Source organism: Salvelinus sp. IW2-2015, linkage group LG14 (genome assembly GCF_002910315.2).
Source record: "Salvelinus sp. IW2-2015 linkage group LG14, ASM291031v2, whole genome shotgun sequence".
Lineage (NCBI taxonomy): Eukaryota > Metazoa > Chordata > Actinopteri > Salmoniformes > Salmonidae > Salvelinus > Salvelinus sp. IW2-2015.
Window position 1 is genome coordinate 17,945,547 of NC_036854.1, and position 15,712 is coordinate 17,961,258.

The 15,712-nt window shown below is 41.9% G+C and overlaps 1 protein-coding gene across 1 annotated transcript; it reads right to left on the minus strand.

Annotated features, from left to right (window-relative positions):
* Positions 1-225: 225 nt before the first annotated feature.
* On the minus strand, positions 226-14,453 carry LOC111972574 (renin-like). The gene is made up of 9 exons (XM_023999590.2): positions 14,252-14,453; positions 12,626-12,779; positions 12,362-12,485; positions 4,732-4,850; positions 4,315-4,511; positions 1,790-1,912; positions 1,291-1,435; positions 1,079-1,177; positions 226-900 (listed from the first exon to the last, which is right to left on the minus strand). The coding sequence occupies exons 1-9, from the start codon at positions 14,326-14,328 to the stop codon at positions 739-741; spliced, it is 1,200 nt and encodes a 399-aa protein (XP_023855358.1). The 5' UTR covers positions 14,329-14,453; the 3' UTR covers positions 226-738.
* Between the last annotated feature and the right edge of the window lie 1,259 nt (positions 14,454-15,712).

Here is a 15,712-nt window from a genome sequence, read left to right on the forward strand (position 1 = left end):
GCCTGCCAGAACTAAGGACTTAAACACTGTCTGATATCAATTCATCTCTAGCTCAACTTCAGAGGATAAATCATATTAATATTATGACTCAAAATAGAAGACATCTGGATAGTTTATTTCTGTACAGACATTAAGATGCTCGTGTTTCTGCGGTCAGTGAATGAGGAACACTTTGTTTTCTGCTGGAGTTTCCCCTGATGAAAAACAGACATTCTGACAACTTAGAGTGCAAACAAAATTCCTTGACTGCAGACAATAACAATAATATAGACATTTCCATTAAAGAAGCTTTATTCTTGTTACATCATGACATTGTAGACAGTGCTATTACATGAGGATTGTTTAAAAAAAATGTAACTATGACATGACATCAGCATGCCATGTGATATATAACACAAAATAAGTGTGTTGTTGTTAGCTGCACGTCAATGATCGTCAACTAAAAACAAAGATGTATTCTGATTGGGTGATACGAGGTGAAAAGTGCAATTGGCACAGATTGAATTCAAAATGATGACTTGACATGGCAGAATGCAAGAAGTATAAAAAAGATGGGGACAAAGGGCAGGCCCTGTGATAAAGAGACAGAGAAAGAGAGAGAAAGAAAGAGAAACACAATAATAGAGTGTAAGTGAGAAATACAGGCTGATAGTAAGAGACAGTAACAGAGACAAAGAGAGTATGAAGGAAGTAAGAGCAAGAGAGAGTGAAAGCTTGGTGGCTAAGCAGAGGCTCCTGTCAGACTGCTGTGGCGAAGCCTATGCGGTTGTTGCGACGGTCAAACTCTGTGTAGTAGCGGGCGATGAAGTTAGCTCCCAGGATCCAGATAGGGCCAGTAGGAGGCGGCACATCCAAACCCCTAAAGGTCACACTACAGATGTCCTCTCCAAACTGAGATTGCTGCAGACGGAGAGCAAATCATAAAAAAAATACTGATAAAGACTTCCATAAATGTGTATTTATAAAACCTACATGTCACATCTATAACACAAAGTAAACATGACATAGTAGCTACAAACGTAAACATGACAATTGCCCTGTACAGTATATCCCAGTTGCGCCAATTTCCGTTACTTACCCATAAGATGTAGTCCTCCTCAGTGAGTGAGTACTCATGTCCTCCGAGGTGGAAGGTGACACTGGGTAAGGACTTCACCAGGTCACAGTTTACAGTGTACTGAAAGGAGAAAAAACAACACATCTTATTCCACCCATAAGGTAAGGTAAGATGCTAGTTAAGAGACTGTTTAGGCAATAAAGATACAGTCTGTGGCTCTGTGATGTACATACCCCTCCCTCTGCCAGTTCTGTGGCTCCAATGGTTTTCATCAGTACAGACACAGAGGAGGCGGGGCCTGTGATGTAGGAGGAGCCTGTGTCAATCACTGCCGTACAGCCTTCCTTACAGAACAGCATCTCCTCCCCCACTGTCACCCTGGGAGAGAGAGAGAGAAAAAGYGAGAGAAAATTACACACACATACACATGTAAAGTTCATTGACACAGGAAAATGTGTATATACTGACCCACAGATAAACAAACAAACAGACAGAGACAGACAGACAACTTGCACATCAGTGGAGGTTGGTGAGAAGAGCTATAGGAGGACGGGCTCATTGTAATGGCTGGACTGGAATTAATGGAACGGAGTCAAACGTGGTTTCCATATATTTGATACCATTGCATTTATTCCATTCTAGCCATTACAATGAGCCTGTCCTCCTATAGCTCCTCCCACCAGCCTCCACTGTTGCACATGTATACATACACACATAGCTGTCACATCTCACCCTTTCATGTTGACCTCCCATTTTCCTGCCTCACTGGTGCCCATGTAGTTGAAGGTGCCAGTGTAGTACTCTGGGTCTGTTCCTCCCATCACTAGCTCTCCACCTGGTTTGTGCATTGGGTCCCTGAGAAAGAAAAACAGATTGCCCGGATTACTATTCATAGGTTGCACCTCCATCAATCGGTTGCATCATGCCATTGTTGTGCACGTTTTCAAGCCGCCCTCTGCCTTAGTGGTGCCAAAAAGTTGTAATAAGCTCAGTCATTCTGAACGGGGGCCACCCAGTCACTCAGTCATTCTGAACGGGGGCCACCATGTCACTCAGTCATTCTGAACGGGGGCCACCCAGTCATTCTGAACGGGGGCCACCCAGTCACTCAGTCATTCTGAACAGGGGCCACCCAGTCACTCAGTCATTCTGAATGGGGGCCACCCAGTCATTCTAAACGGGGGCCACCCAGTCACTCTGAACGGGGGCCACCCAGTCACTCAGTCATTCTGAACGGGGGCCACCCAGTGTGCAAAACCTGATTGAATCAGCATTGTTTCCCCTTCATTTCAACCAAAGAAATATTTGTGATGTTGAATCAATGTGGAAAACTGATTGGATTTGCAAAAAGTCATCAACATAAGAGAACTTCGTCAATGATATGGTGACAATTTTTGTTGATTTCACATTGAATTCACGATAGTTGATGACTCAACCAGAAGAGGCTGGTGGGAGGAGCTATAGGAGGACAATACCAGGTCAGCGGAGTCAATCACCACCTTCCGGAGACACCTGAAACCCCACCTCTTTAAGGAATACCTAGGATAGGATAAAGTAATCCTTCTAACCCCCCCCCCCTTAAAAGAGTTAGATGCACTATTGTAAAGTGGTTGTTCCACTGGATATCATAAGGTGAATGCACCAATTTGTAAGTCGCTCTGGATAAGAGCGTCTGCTAAATGACTTAAATGTAAATGTAAATGAGGACGGTCATTGTAATGACTGGAATGGAATGGAATCAACTGTTCAACTGTTCTGCCTGACCTGAGCCCTAGGACCATACGTCGGGACTACCGGCCGTGGTGACTCCTTGCTGTCCCCAGTCCGCCTGGCCTTGCTGCTATTCCAGTTTCAACTGTTCTGCCTGCGGTTATGGAACCCCTACCTGTCCCAGACCTGCTGTTTTCAACTCTTAATGATCGGCTATGAAAAGCCAACTGAGATTTATTCCTGATTATTATTTGACCATGCTTGTCATTTATGGAAATTTTGAAAATCTTGGCTCTCTCTAATTTTCTCCTTCTCTCTTTCTTTCTCTCGGAGGACCTGGGCCCTAGGACCATGCGTCGGGACTGCCGCCCGTGGTGACTCCTTGCTGTCCCCAGTCCGCCTGGCCTTGCTGCTATTCCAGTTTCAGCTGTTCTGCCTGCGGTTATGGAACCGCTACCTGTCCCAGACCTGTTGTTTTTCAACTCTTGATGATCGGCTATGAAAAGCCAACTGAAAATTATTCATGATTATTATTTGACCATGCTTGTCACTTATGAACATTTTTGAACATCTTGGCATAGTTCTGTTATAATCTCCACCCGGCACAGCCAGAAGAGGACTGGCCACCCCTCATAGCCTGGTTCCTCTCTAGGTTTCTTCCTAGGTTTTGGCCTTTCTAGGGAGTTTTTCCTAGCCACCGTGCTTCTACACCTGCATTACTAGCTGTTTGGGGTTTTAGGCTGGGTGTCTGTACAGCACTTCGAGATATTAGCTGATGTACGAAGGGCTATATAAAATAAAATTGATTGATTGATTGATTGAATGGAATCAATAGAATGGAGTCAAACACGTTGTTTCCATGTGTTTGGTACGATTCTATTGATTCCATTCCAGCTATCATAATGAGCCTGTCCTCCTATAACTCCCACCAGCCTCCTCTGGACTCAACGAAATGTAAATCAAAAGTAGACATTGAAATGACATCRGTGCCCAGTGGGTAATGACTGTTTCATCTAACTTTCACTATAGTAGCCTGGAAATGCAGTGACATTGCTAAAGTAGGCAAATATATTGTTAAACATGGACTTAAAGGAGATTGGAATAATACTGTGAAAATTATGATAATGCCCTTTTAGTGTAATACCTGTTAGAAAAGGACATTTCTGCCTGTTTTGGTGGGATGGAGTCTTGGCCTGCCAGGTGACACCACCAGGCAATAAATTAGTTAATAGACCAATAAGAAATAGAGTTCCAAAGCTCTCTGCCAATGTCAGCTAGTTCTCAGTTTTCCCCTCCCCACTCAGACCATTGAAAGACAGTCCTAGCTAAATTATTGCTTGAGAAATGTCTCTTTCCTAAGAAGCTATGTTTGATTCTTATTGACCATTTCAATTTGAAAACAATCACAGTAAGGTACATAATTGGTACCTAGAAATTATTTGATATTGAGATAAAGGTCCAATGCAGCCATTTTTAAGTAAAAAGAAGTCTACTTATCTCAAGTCTGAATCAGGCCCTATATAAACAGTGACAGTGATATCACCTACTTGCTATAATAGACAGAGAAGACCTCCTCCTTGAGGACGTGCTGGGACATGATGCGGTCGAACACAGGGGTGATACCGTCAATGGCCACGTTGGGGTAGCCCATCCCAAGGACCCCGTCAAACTTGGCAAAGATGAAGGGGATGGCAGGCAGGGCTGTGGCCTCTGCAAATACCTGGACCACTGGGATGCCACCCACCTGGGGAATGCACAGAGTAAGATATAAATTGTCCCTCAATACCTAGATCCAGGTTTACCCCTAGTAAGATAATCCTTCGGTAGATCAGTACTTATGGGCAATGTCTACTACTTTTCCCATATTGATCACAAAAAAGCATGTTTAAAAGGGATGATAGGACACAGATGAGGAGAAAGGGTACGAAGATTATTTTCTTAGAGTGGTGTAACGTTACACTCACCACAACCACATCCTCACTCAGGAATCCCCTGACGTTTCCAGAGGCATACTGGATGGAGAAACCTGTCCCGTTCTTGATGTGCGTCCGGGACTTAGAACTGTCGTATCTGTTGTGGGTAACTGGGAGTTCAAAGGTCATTGTGTCATTATCGTCCAGGAAGCAATTAAACATACAGGTTTTATGTGTGTGTGTGGGAGGCCAGGGGGACATGCTCATTTTGGAAGTGGGCTGTTCATTTGACGGCTACATGTAGCAGGCCATTGCAGAGAAGCTGCATAAGTACCAGCCCCTTGTGGCATGCTTGGACACCCTCGGGTGTAGGTGCAAGCTGGAGGCTCTGATATTTGGCAGTCTCGGCCACGTACACAGGCTTGCAGTGCATGGCCTCCAGATTGCGGGCCTGACAAAAACTATGGCAAAGCTATTGGGTAAGTACTGTGCTGTTCAGCTGTCATGGGCAGCCTCGCTGGTTGGAGAAGGAGGTGCTTTCTGTATCCTTGAATGCCATGCATACGGGGATCTTTGAAATGGTTGGATCCTTTTTTTGTAAATTTGATTAGTGGATTCAAATAAAATGTTTAAAATGTGTGTGTTTGTATGTGTGTGTGTGCGCATGCGTGTGCATGTGTGTAGGGCCATCATGCACCCCAAAAATATGAGGTGGCACAAAGTACGCTAGCATGGCTCGGGGGTTGAGAATTTTACATTATTCAAACACCTGAGATATCTTTTTCCTGCTATCTAGAGACACTTAATATGCTTCTCTGCATCTCTGCTAAAACCTGGGTAAAAGATTGAAAAGAATGTGAGTCTTATTCAGTACATTTAGTTATGGCTCGCTTTTATAAAGTCTACCATCCTTGTAAGCAGGAGTGCCAGCTAAGATACAGCTAACTGCCAAAATAAAGGAAACACTTGAGTAAATGAGACATACAAAGTATATTGAAAGCAGGTGCTTCATTATATGGTTCCTGAATTAATTAAGCAATTAACCTTTTATAGCAGTGGGCTAAATCAGGTTGTTTGCAGTATTAAATATTTCTACTTTGTAACAAAAGTACACACCTCACATACATGGTTATGGGCTTTAAAAAATTACACCTGTACCATGTCAGATATAGGGTCGGAACAGAGTCAATGTGCAGGGGCACCACATACACTTAGGTTGGAGTCATTAAAACTAGTTTTTTCAAACACTCCACAAGTTTCTTGTTAGCAAACTATAGTGTTGGCAAGTCGGTTAGGACACCTTCTTTGTGCATGAGACAAGTAATTTTTTCAACAATTGTTTACAGACAGATTATTTCACTTAATCACAATTCCAGTAGGTCAGAAGTTTACATACACTAAGTTGCCTGCGCTTTTAAACAGTTTGGAAAAGTCCAGAAAATGATGTCATGGCTTTATAAGCGTCTGATAGGCTAATTGACATCATTTGAGTCAATTTGAGGTGTACCTGTGGATGTATTTCTAGGCCTACCTTCAAACTCAGTGCCTCTTTGCTTGACATCATGGGGACATCTAAAGAAATTAGCCAAGACCTCAGAATAAAAAGTGTAGACCTCCACAAGTCTAGTTCATCCTTGGGAGCAATTTCCAAATGCCCGAAGGTAACACGTTCATCTGTACAAACAATAGTATGCAAGTATAAACACCGTGGGACCACGCGGCCATCATACCGCTCAGGAAGGAGACGCGTTCTGTCTCCTAGAGATGAACGTACTTTGGTGCGAAAAGTGCAAATCAATCCCTGAACAACAGCAAGGGACCTTGTGAAGATGCTGGAGGAAACAGGTACAAAAGTATCTATATCCTACAGTAAAACGAGTCCTATATCGACATAACCTGAAAGGCCGTCAGCAAGGAAGAAGCCACTGCTCCAAAACTGCCATAAAAAAAGACAGATCGCGTTTGCAACTGCACATGGGGACGAAGATTGTAGTTTTTGGAGAAATGTCCTCTGGTCTGATGAAACAATAGAATTGTTTGGCCATAATGACCGTCGTTATGTTTGGAGGAAAAAGGGGGAGCTTGCAAGCCGAAGAACACCATCCCAACCGTGAAGCACGGGGTGGCAGCATCTGGTGCTTTGCTGCAGGAGGACTAGTGCACTTCACAAAATAGATGGCAACATGACGAAGGAAAATTATGTGGATATATTAGAGACAACACTCTCAAGACATCAGTCAGGAAGTTAAAGCTTGGTTCGTAAATGGGTCTTCCAAATGGACAATGACCACAAGCACTCCAAAGTTGTGGCAAGATGGCTTGGAACACAAAGTCAAGGTATTGGGTGGCCATCACAAACCTGACCTCAATCCCATTGAAAATTGGGCAGAACTGAAAAAAGCATGTGGCGAGCAAGGACGCCTACAAACCTGACTCAGTTACACCAGCTCTGTCAGGTGTGATGGGCCAAATTCACCCAACTAATTGGGAGCTTGTGGAAGGCTACCCAAAACGTTGTCAGGAATTGTGAAAAACTGAGTTTAAATGTATTTGGCTAAGGTGTATGTAAACTTCCGACTTCAACTGTACATTGTTTCAAATACTTTGACGAACTATTGTCATTCTTAATTGATTCTAAAAAATAGACTTAATTACTTGCTGTTTAAGGTGAAGAAAAATTACTTTGAGAAGCTCCACAGCTCATTAGGGAGTGGAGTCAGACAATACTATTCAGATAGTAATACAGTCCCCAAATGCACAATTAAAGGCCTACATTTGTGCGCAGCCAGGTAGACAGTCCTACTTCTATATGCGTAATCAGGTGTGCGTCCTTACTCACCATTGACTGGAGCATTTCAACAAAAAGACAATGAATGAATTGACAAAACTCATAAATGGAATGAAATAAACAAAACTTGTTTTTCACAAAGTGTAGCATAGGTTGTGAGTTCTTTCAAGACACCCCGACAATGAAAAATGGTAAATGACTGTTATATAATAATAATAATAATAAATTGAATACCTGTTATGGCTGCAAGCCCGACGCCGGTACACCTATACAACATCCAGCTCAAGTGCAGGGCGCGAAATTCAAAATCATTTTTTTTAATATTTAACTTTCACACATTAACAAGTCCAATACAGCATTTGAAAGATAAACATCTTGTGAATCCAGCCAACATGTCCGATTTTTAAAATGTTTTACAGAGAAAACACCACATATATTTATGTTAGTTCACCACCAAATAAAAAAGAGGACAGACATTTTTCACAGCACAAGTAGGATGCAGGTAGCATGCACAAGCCAACCTAACTAACCTAGAACCAACCTAAATAAACTAGAAAACTCCCTCAGATGTAAGTCCTATAACATGTTACACATAAAATCTATGTTTTGTTCAAAAAATGTGCATATTTTAGCTATAAATCAGTTTTACATTTACTGCTACCATCATAGCTACGTCAGAAACGCACGGAGTAGCAGAGAAAATACAGACACCCACGTCAACTACCTAATTACACATCATAAAACATTTCAGAAAAATATATGGTGGTATAGCAAATGAGAACAAAGATCTTGTGAATACAGCCAATATTTCCGATTTTTAAAATGTTTACAGCGAAAACACCACATATATTTTGTTAGCTCACCACCAAATACAAAAGACAGACAGACATTTTTCACAGCAACGGTAGCGTAGCATGCCACAAAGTAAACCTACATACCTAGAACCAACCTAAATAACCTAGAAAAAAAACTCCCTCAGATGACAGTTCTAACATTACTGACACAATAAATCTATGTTTTTGTTCGAAAAATGTGCAAATTATTATTAGACTATAAAACAGTAACATTACTGCTCACTCATAGCCACCATCATAGTACAGTCAGAAACAGCACGGAGTAGACCAGAGAAAATACAGACACCAACGTCAACTACCTAATTACTCATCATAAAACATTTCAGAAAAATATATGGTGATAGCTAATGAACAAAGATCTTGTGATACAGCCAATATTTCCGATTTTTGAAGTGTTTACAGCGAAAACACATAATATATCGTTATATTAGCTTACTACAATAGTTAACACACAGCAGCATTGATTCTAGACAAACGGTAGCGATGCACAGTTCGCAGATATATAATCGCATCCCAAATTGGGTCCTTATCTTTGTTGATCTTCCATCAGAATGTTGTACAAGGGGTCCTTTCTTCAGAACCGTCTTTGTTTTGATCCAGAACGAACTATTTCCCTCTTGAATTAGCAAGCACACTGGCCGTGCGGCGCTAACCTCTCCTTCTTGAACAAATTCCTCCAAAGCATCACGTCTAAAGTCCCGAATAAATTTCAATAATATAATTAAACTATATTGAAAACCATACATTGAGATGATATTGTGACATGTATCAAATTAAAATCGAAGCTGGAGATCATATTCAACCTATAACGACGGTTTTCCAGGAGGCGACTCCAGGTCCAACTTCGCGCCCTTCCAAAAAAAAATTATGGCGCACTTCTCACTCCAAGAGGTTGTATTCAATCCCAGAACGAGATAATCAAGTCATTTCTGCTCTCACTTCCGCATGACACCCAGAGGGAAGGTGTATGACGTGTTTCTACAGTCCTAAGTGACATGCCCTTTTATAGACAAGCTCTTGAAGAGAGACATCGCTTTTGGAAATCTCACTTCCGGATAGGAAATGGTCTGTAAAAAGAGTTCTGTTTCACTTAGAGAAATAATTCAAACGGTTTTAGAAACTAGAGAGTGTTTTCTATCCAATAGTAATAATAATATGCATATTGTACGAGCAAGAATTGAGTACGAGGCCGTTTGAAAATGGGCACCTCTTTCCAGTTATTCAATACGCCCCCTGCAGCCATAACAAGTTAAAAGAAATGACCATAACCAACAAACGTCACAGATTCAAAATTATAGCAATTAATGGTAAATGTAAACTAGTACTTGTGATATATGTACATTTACATTTTGTAAATGTAAATTTACATAATGTAATGGGGAATTTATAGACACAGTGAACAATGCACACAATTAAGTTTATGAAACTATGAACCCATGAAKTGGCGGGAGAGAGCCTATTCTGGAGAGAGACGTTCCTTGTGCATCTGAGCCCCAATCCCCATATTCTTGGACTGTGGAGTCCTCAATGCATTAGTCCACTGAGACAGGTGCAATGCAGAACGTGACATTTTTGCCATCCATTGTGACATTGTTCTAGGATAACCAACCTTTCAATTAATTGCAATGCATCATTAGCCATTAATGCTAGGTTACACCGTTTTTTCTGATAACAGTCTCCAGTATCAACATTTCCAAGCAAACAAAAACAGGGAGAAGGGGAAGTCTGTAGACATGCTGAGATTAAAGAACATAATCTTTGCCTTCACAAGATCATAACATATTCAAATACAGTATGTCCCCTTTTATGTTGTACACCTTCAGCAGAGGAATTATATTTCTGAGTGCATGATATTAAGTTTAACTGGTATATAGGATGTTCTATGGATGTTCTTAAACTGCAGTAATTTATGTCTGAGATTATAAGACCATCCTTGACATATCTGTATACATTCATCATTATCAATAGTGCCTCCCAGGTCTTCCTCACGTTTTTGTTTGACCTGTTTGTATCATCGGAAAAAGCCTCTATCAACCCTTGATCCAGTTTAGAAATAAATTTTACAGGGTTGTTAGACTGCCTTAAAATAGTTTCAATCTTTGAAGCTTCCGGCTTGTCCAGTGTTAATAAAATGTTGTTTCTGCAAAAAGAAAGTTAACCTCAGTGCCGTCACAGACTGGTCTCCCCATGGTTGCCTGACCTGCTGAGACCCCTGTCACCATCTGATCCTACTCAGAGGCATGACAAAGTATTACCATGATGTACATTTATACATGATATTATCCAAGAATAGAATCAATGGTTCAATAATTGAAAAGGCCATTATTCCCAGATCCCAGGCTATAGCCTACCCATCAACAAAACAATGAATGTTGTATCCGTTCACTGATTGTTATAATAATACACTGCAAAATTCACTTCAGCTCTGTAGACTGGTCTTCCCTGGCTGTCTGACCCTGCTGGGACACCTGTCACCATCTGATCCTGCTAAGACATGATGAGCATAGTGTTGTGTACTGACTGTGCACTGTAGAGCTGTTTATACCGTGTCCATGTGAAAAGTAGAGAATTAGCTATGGAAACTGACAGATCAATAGCCGTTACATTGCTATACTGACTAATAAAAACTCGCATTGCGCTGTAAAAAAACTTCAGCATAATCGGTCTTCAGTTTGGTCGCTGGTTTCACCCGGCACAGCCAGAAGAGGACTGGCCACCCCTCATAGCCTGGTTCCTCTCTAGGTTTCTTCCTAGGTTTTGGCCTAGCCACCGTGGTTCTACACCTGCATTGCTTGCTGTTTGGGGTTTTAGGCTGGGTTTCTGTACAGCACTTTGAGATATCAGCTGATGTACGAAGGGCTATATAAAAAAAAAAAGTGAAATAAATTTGATTTGATTTGATTCAGGTCTAGTGTGATTGAGGCAAAAATAATAGTAAAGTTAGTGAGCTAGCTAGCTTTAATGGTAGATCAACTGGCAAAAACTAGCCTAGTCAATTTACTTCTGTTGAAATGGGACAAAAAGGCTACAAACATTTCCATACACACAACAGCTGCTAGATGCTGCTACGTGACAGACAACTAGAGGCTAGAGCTGAACTAGTTGTGGTAGCTACAAGCTAGCTAGTTCATTTTCTTCAGACAGACAGAGGATGAAACATTAGCTAGCGTTACATGTCAGTTACACTACTAGCTCAGCACTGTGAATAAATATTTAAATAGTCAAACAAAAGTTACCTTGCCAGCTACATCAGTCAAATAAAGAGACGCGAGTTTCTGCTCTGCTTGCTTTTATAACTCAGAGAAAAAGTGCAACACACAGAGACGGCAACTGCAGACAACAGCACCGTGCTGGCCCTATAATAATATCTTTGCCTTCACACAGCCTGTCCGTACACTCTGTGGTGTCCACGCAGTCCTAAATCCAGCCGTGTGAATCCACCAAACAGCCTACCCAACCGCTCTTATGCTGTCTCTTATACACATCTAGATGTGTATAAGAGACAGGTCCGCATGGTCCTAAAGCACACCAATGCTGCTTTTTGTTTCACAGTGCAATTTTAAAACTGGGGAGGGGGGGGGGGGGCAAAAATACAATTTTAGAATGTGGGAGGGGTCAAGTCCCCCCCGCCCCCAGTGAAAGTTACACCTTTGCATTTATGGGAGACTCTAGAGCGGCGCCTGAGACAGTGTTTTCCACCACCATCAACAAAACACCAAATTATGGAATTTCTCTTGGAAAAATTGTGTTGCATTCCCTGTGTTTCCTTTATTTTGGCAGTTACGTGTAGTTAGATAAACTAGCTACTCTAACTTGATTGTTGGCTTCTTGGTAGCTAGTTATGAGGTAGTGAAATTGGAAACCTATCTGGGTTAGCTAAAGTCAACTTCATAAAATGTGTAGGTGGCTAGTAGTATTAGAGATAAAACATTTTTTTTCAAGAGGACAGATCTAAGGGGCCCTTGCCCCTGTGCCCCCTATGGGCATGACGTCTCTGAATGTGTGGGTGTGTGTGTGTGTTTGTGTGCACTGTACTTACAGCAGGCAGTATAGAGAGGGGAACAGCTGTATGAGGGCACCCACAGGTTGGCTGAGCCTGTATCAAACACTACGTTGAACATCTGGGCAGGAGAACCAATACTGATCTCCCCATAGTACTGGGTCTGAGAGGCAGAGAGAAGAAGCAGCAATGAATAATTTACCCAACTAAGTTTGGCACGTGCTTAGTGTTCTCTCATTTGGAACATAATGTTTCCATGTCAATTGCATCTACAGTATGGGTGGTCAGTGCAGTGTCTCTTACATCCAGGTAGTTGATGAGGGGGGTGGGGGCTGTCCCGTTGCTGGGGGAGAGGTCATCTTTGCTCTTCTGGGCCAATTCAGTGAATAACTGCGCTGGGGACACGCCCATCTCATGTAGGGTTTCTCTTATGGAGGGCATCTTCTTCAGACTGATCCTGATTAGATATGACGACAGTGAGGAAAAATCATCCAATAGAATGATACATAGGAAGTGAGCAGGGGTGGGATGGGACTGGGGGGTATACCATGCATTCTGCAATCATGGACCATTGTTGACATGAGACCATGTGTCCCCATGTCTGTATAATGTTGTTTCTACAGCTCTGCCAAAATACACATTCTCAAATGATTTAGTTTAGAAAAATTGTCTGGTTTAAATTGATAAAACACCTCAAAGTATCCATTCAAGCTTCTTCACTGTCTATTTTAACGATCCAGAGCAGTCAAAAACATGATTTTCCTGCTTTTTATAAATATTTCCACACAATGAGGCTGGAATAATACTGTGAAATTGTGAAAATTAGGATAATACCGTTTCATTTTAAGAGCAGTTTGAAAATACATGTCTGCCTATTTTGGTGGGATGGAGTTTTGCCCTGCCTGGTAAATAAGTTAATAGACCAATAAGATGGAGAGTTTCAAACCTCTCTGCCAATAGTTTTCAGTTTTCCGCTCCCCACTCAGATCACTCCCAGACAGTCCCAAAAATGATTGCTTGAGYAATTGCTCTTGGCTAGGAAGCTATTTTGTTTTTGACAATTTAATTAGAAAACAATCCCAGTAAGTTATTTAATTGCTAACCAGAAATAATTTCATATTGAGGTTCATTACACATGGCAGAGTAGGACTGTTGGTTCCACTTTTCTGGGCTCCGTTATTTACTTAACAAATAAGGACTACTCAAAATGTGCACTTATAAATCATATCAATTTTAATCAAATTACAGCTTTAAACAGAAGTCAAAGATCAAAGATCAAACATACAACTGATGTCTCTTCTGAGTTCTGCAAAATAGGAAAAGTCCAAGTTGCTTTTAATGTGCTTGCAGTCAACTCCTAGTGATGTTACTGCCTACGTCAACACCTTCTACTCATGAGACCATGCATATACAGTTATACAAACTTGCAGGAGAGAACAATAGTTCCAGTGTTTTCTAAGGGCTCGGCAGTGATTTCCCTCTCCCCAAGTTGCTTTATGGAGGTATGTCTGACTTGTCTCTTATCTCTTTCACTCCCCTGCAGGGTTCTGTGTCTATGAATCTCTTTTAGCCTTGAGGCGATTTCTCACAGACACCCTGTTTTGACTGCAATAACTCACACATCTCTCAGACCGTTTCTTATAAGAAGCAGAGACTAGAAAATAACTGTGGAACAATATTAAACCTTATAAAGAATATATATTGCTAATCTGTAGTCCAGGACCCTATAAATGTAGTGGGGGAGGGGTCTTATAGCCCTTCCTCTTCTATTAATACAGCATAAGCATAATCGATTATTATAATACATCAAACATTTGGTGCAGCCCCTATCATGACCCCAAGTTGACCCCATCAGGACCATAGCATTTAGGTTCATTACACAGTAGACAACATACAGTGATAAAAACACAAAGAAAAAGATGGCGTTACCTTTGTAAGGCATGGCTGGTGGTCATCGTGAGTGACAGAGTAATCACACACACCCAGCATTGCATCAGCAGGGCCATGGAGACCCTGGAGTGTGAAGGAGTGTGCGAGGAGATGCACAAGTTAACTTGACTAGGTTTTCTTTGTACCGTTCCTCCGGGAAAACCAGCTAGTTGTACATCTGATCTTCTGAAAGATTGGCCCCTCTCTGTCTGTCTACTCTTTTTATACCAGCTCTGAGCTTCCCTAAAAGTGTCCACCAACCCTTTCCCTCCATTCTACCTCACCCAGCCCTCCCTTGAAAAACAGGTCCCAGAGTGAGATGTGAACTGTGACCCTTGGGAACAGACTGGAGACAGAAAGCAGGGATGAGCGAGAGTGAGAGAGAGAGCTCTCTGACCAGGCTGGGTTTACATCATGGCTGCAGGGTGAACATGGATTAACATTTACATTTACATTTAAGTCATTTAGCAGACGCTCTTATCCAGAGCGACTTACAAATTGAGGCCTGTGAGAAGAGGAGTGGGAGCCTTGGGGTGGGGGAGGGAGAAGGGAGAAGCTTTAGGGGGGACAGAGGAGTAGGAAAGGGTGCTGATTTGGATTACCCAGGCGTAGGACACAGAAACGAGCCCTGTGAAATCTGTAAATGAGTCAATTTATACTTGAATTGTGTGGCGAATTGAATGGTGTGACAAAGGCATTTAATCTATATGTGGCCAGTGGCTATAACATCTGAAATCAATGATTGCCAGATGATACTCATATGTAATATGTAGACAATGCAGAGAAGGGAGAAGCTTTAAAGGGGACAGGGAAATAGGAGAAGGATGCTGACAGGGATTACCCAGTCTTTCCAGATGATGAATTAATCCATCAAAACCTATTGAAATGGACTGTAAAACATTACATGCTAAACAGGCCAGATGTTCATTTATAGTGCCATCTCTTTCCTTTCTGCTGAAGTATACTGTATCTGCTCCAACTTTGCAGTGTATGCTACAACAGTTTCACTTTATCTTGTCTGTAATAGGAATACTCAGTAGGGAATGGAGTTAATCCTACATTTTGTTTGTGGGGGTTGTGCTGTGGACTTCAGGCTAGATTTGATTTATTTATTTCACCTTTATTTATATTAGATACTTAGTTAGGCTAGCTCATGTCTGCCTGTCTGTAGGCTATTAAAGGTCTGTAAATGTATAGGCCTACATACTGTAGGCTATGGGTCAGAGGCTAGTCAAGGTCTATGGCTAGCTGAGGTTTCTCTCGCTCGAACTCTCCCTGTTAGCTGTATCAGCCAGATTGGGTTCCCACAGTATCTGCTCTGTGGGGCTGGGGTCATATGTGTACTGTAGTGACCACCCAGCCTAGCAGGAGATATGAGCATCCACGGCAAGCAGAGACTTGGACAGCCTTAGTGGAAGTCAGGGGTCAGCCCTTCAGCTATTCCCTGTGGGTAGAACTGCC

Coding starts and splice junctions, on each gene's coding strand:
- LOC111972574 (XM_023999590.2), bottom strand. CDS start 14,328: ATGGCCCTGCTGATGCAATGCTGGGTGTGTGTGATTACTCTGTCACTC. Junction 1,436..1,789: donor TGGGAGGTCAACATGAAAGG/GTGAGATGTGAC, acceptor TCTCTCTCCCAG/GGTGACAGTGGGGGAGGAGA. Junction 1,178..1,290: donor CAGAACTGGCAGAGGGAGGG/GTATGTACATCA, acceptor TTCTCCTTTCAG/TACACTGTAAACTGTGACCT.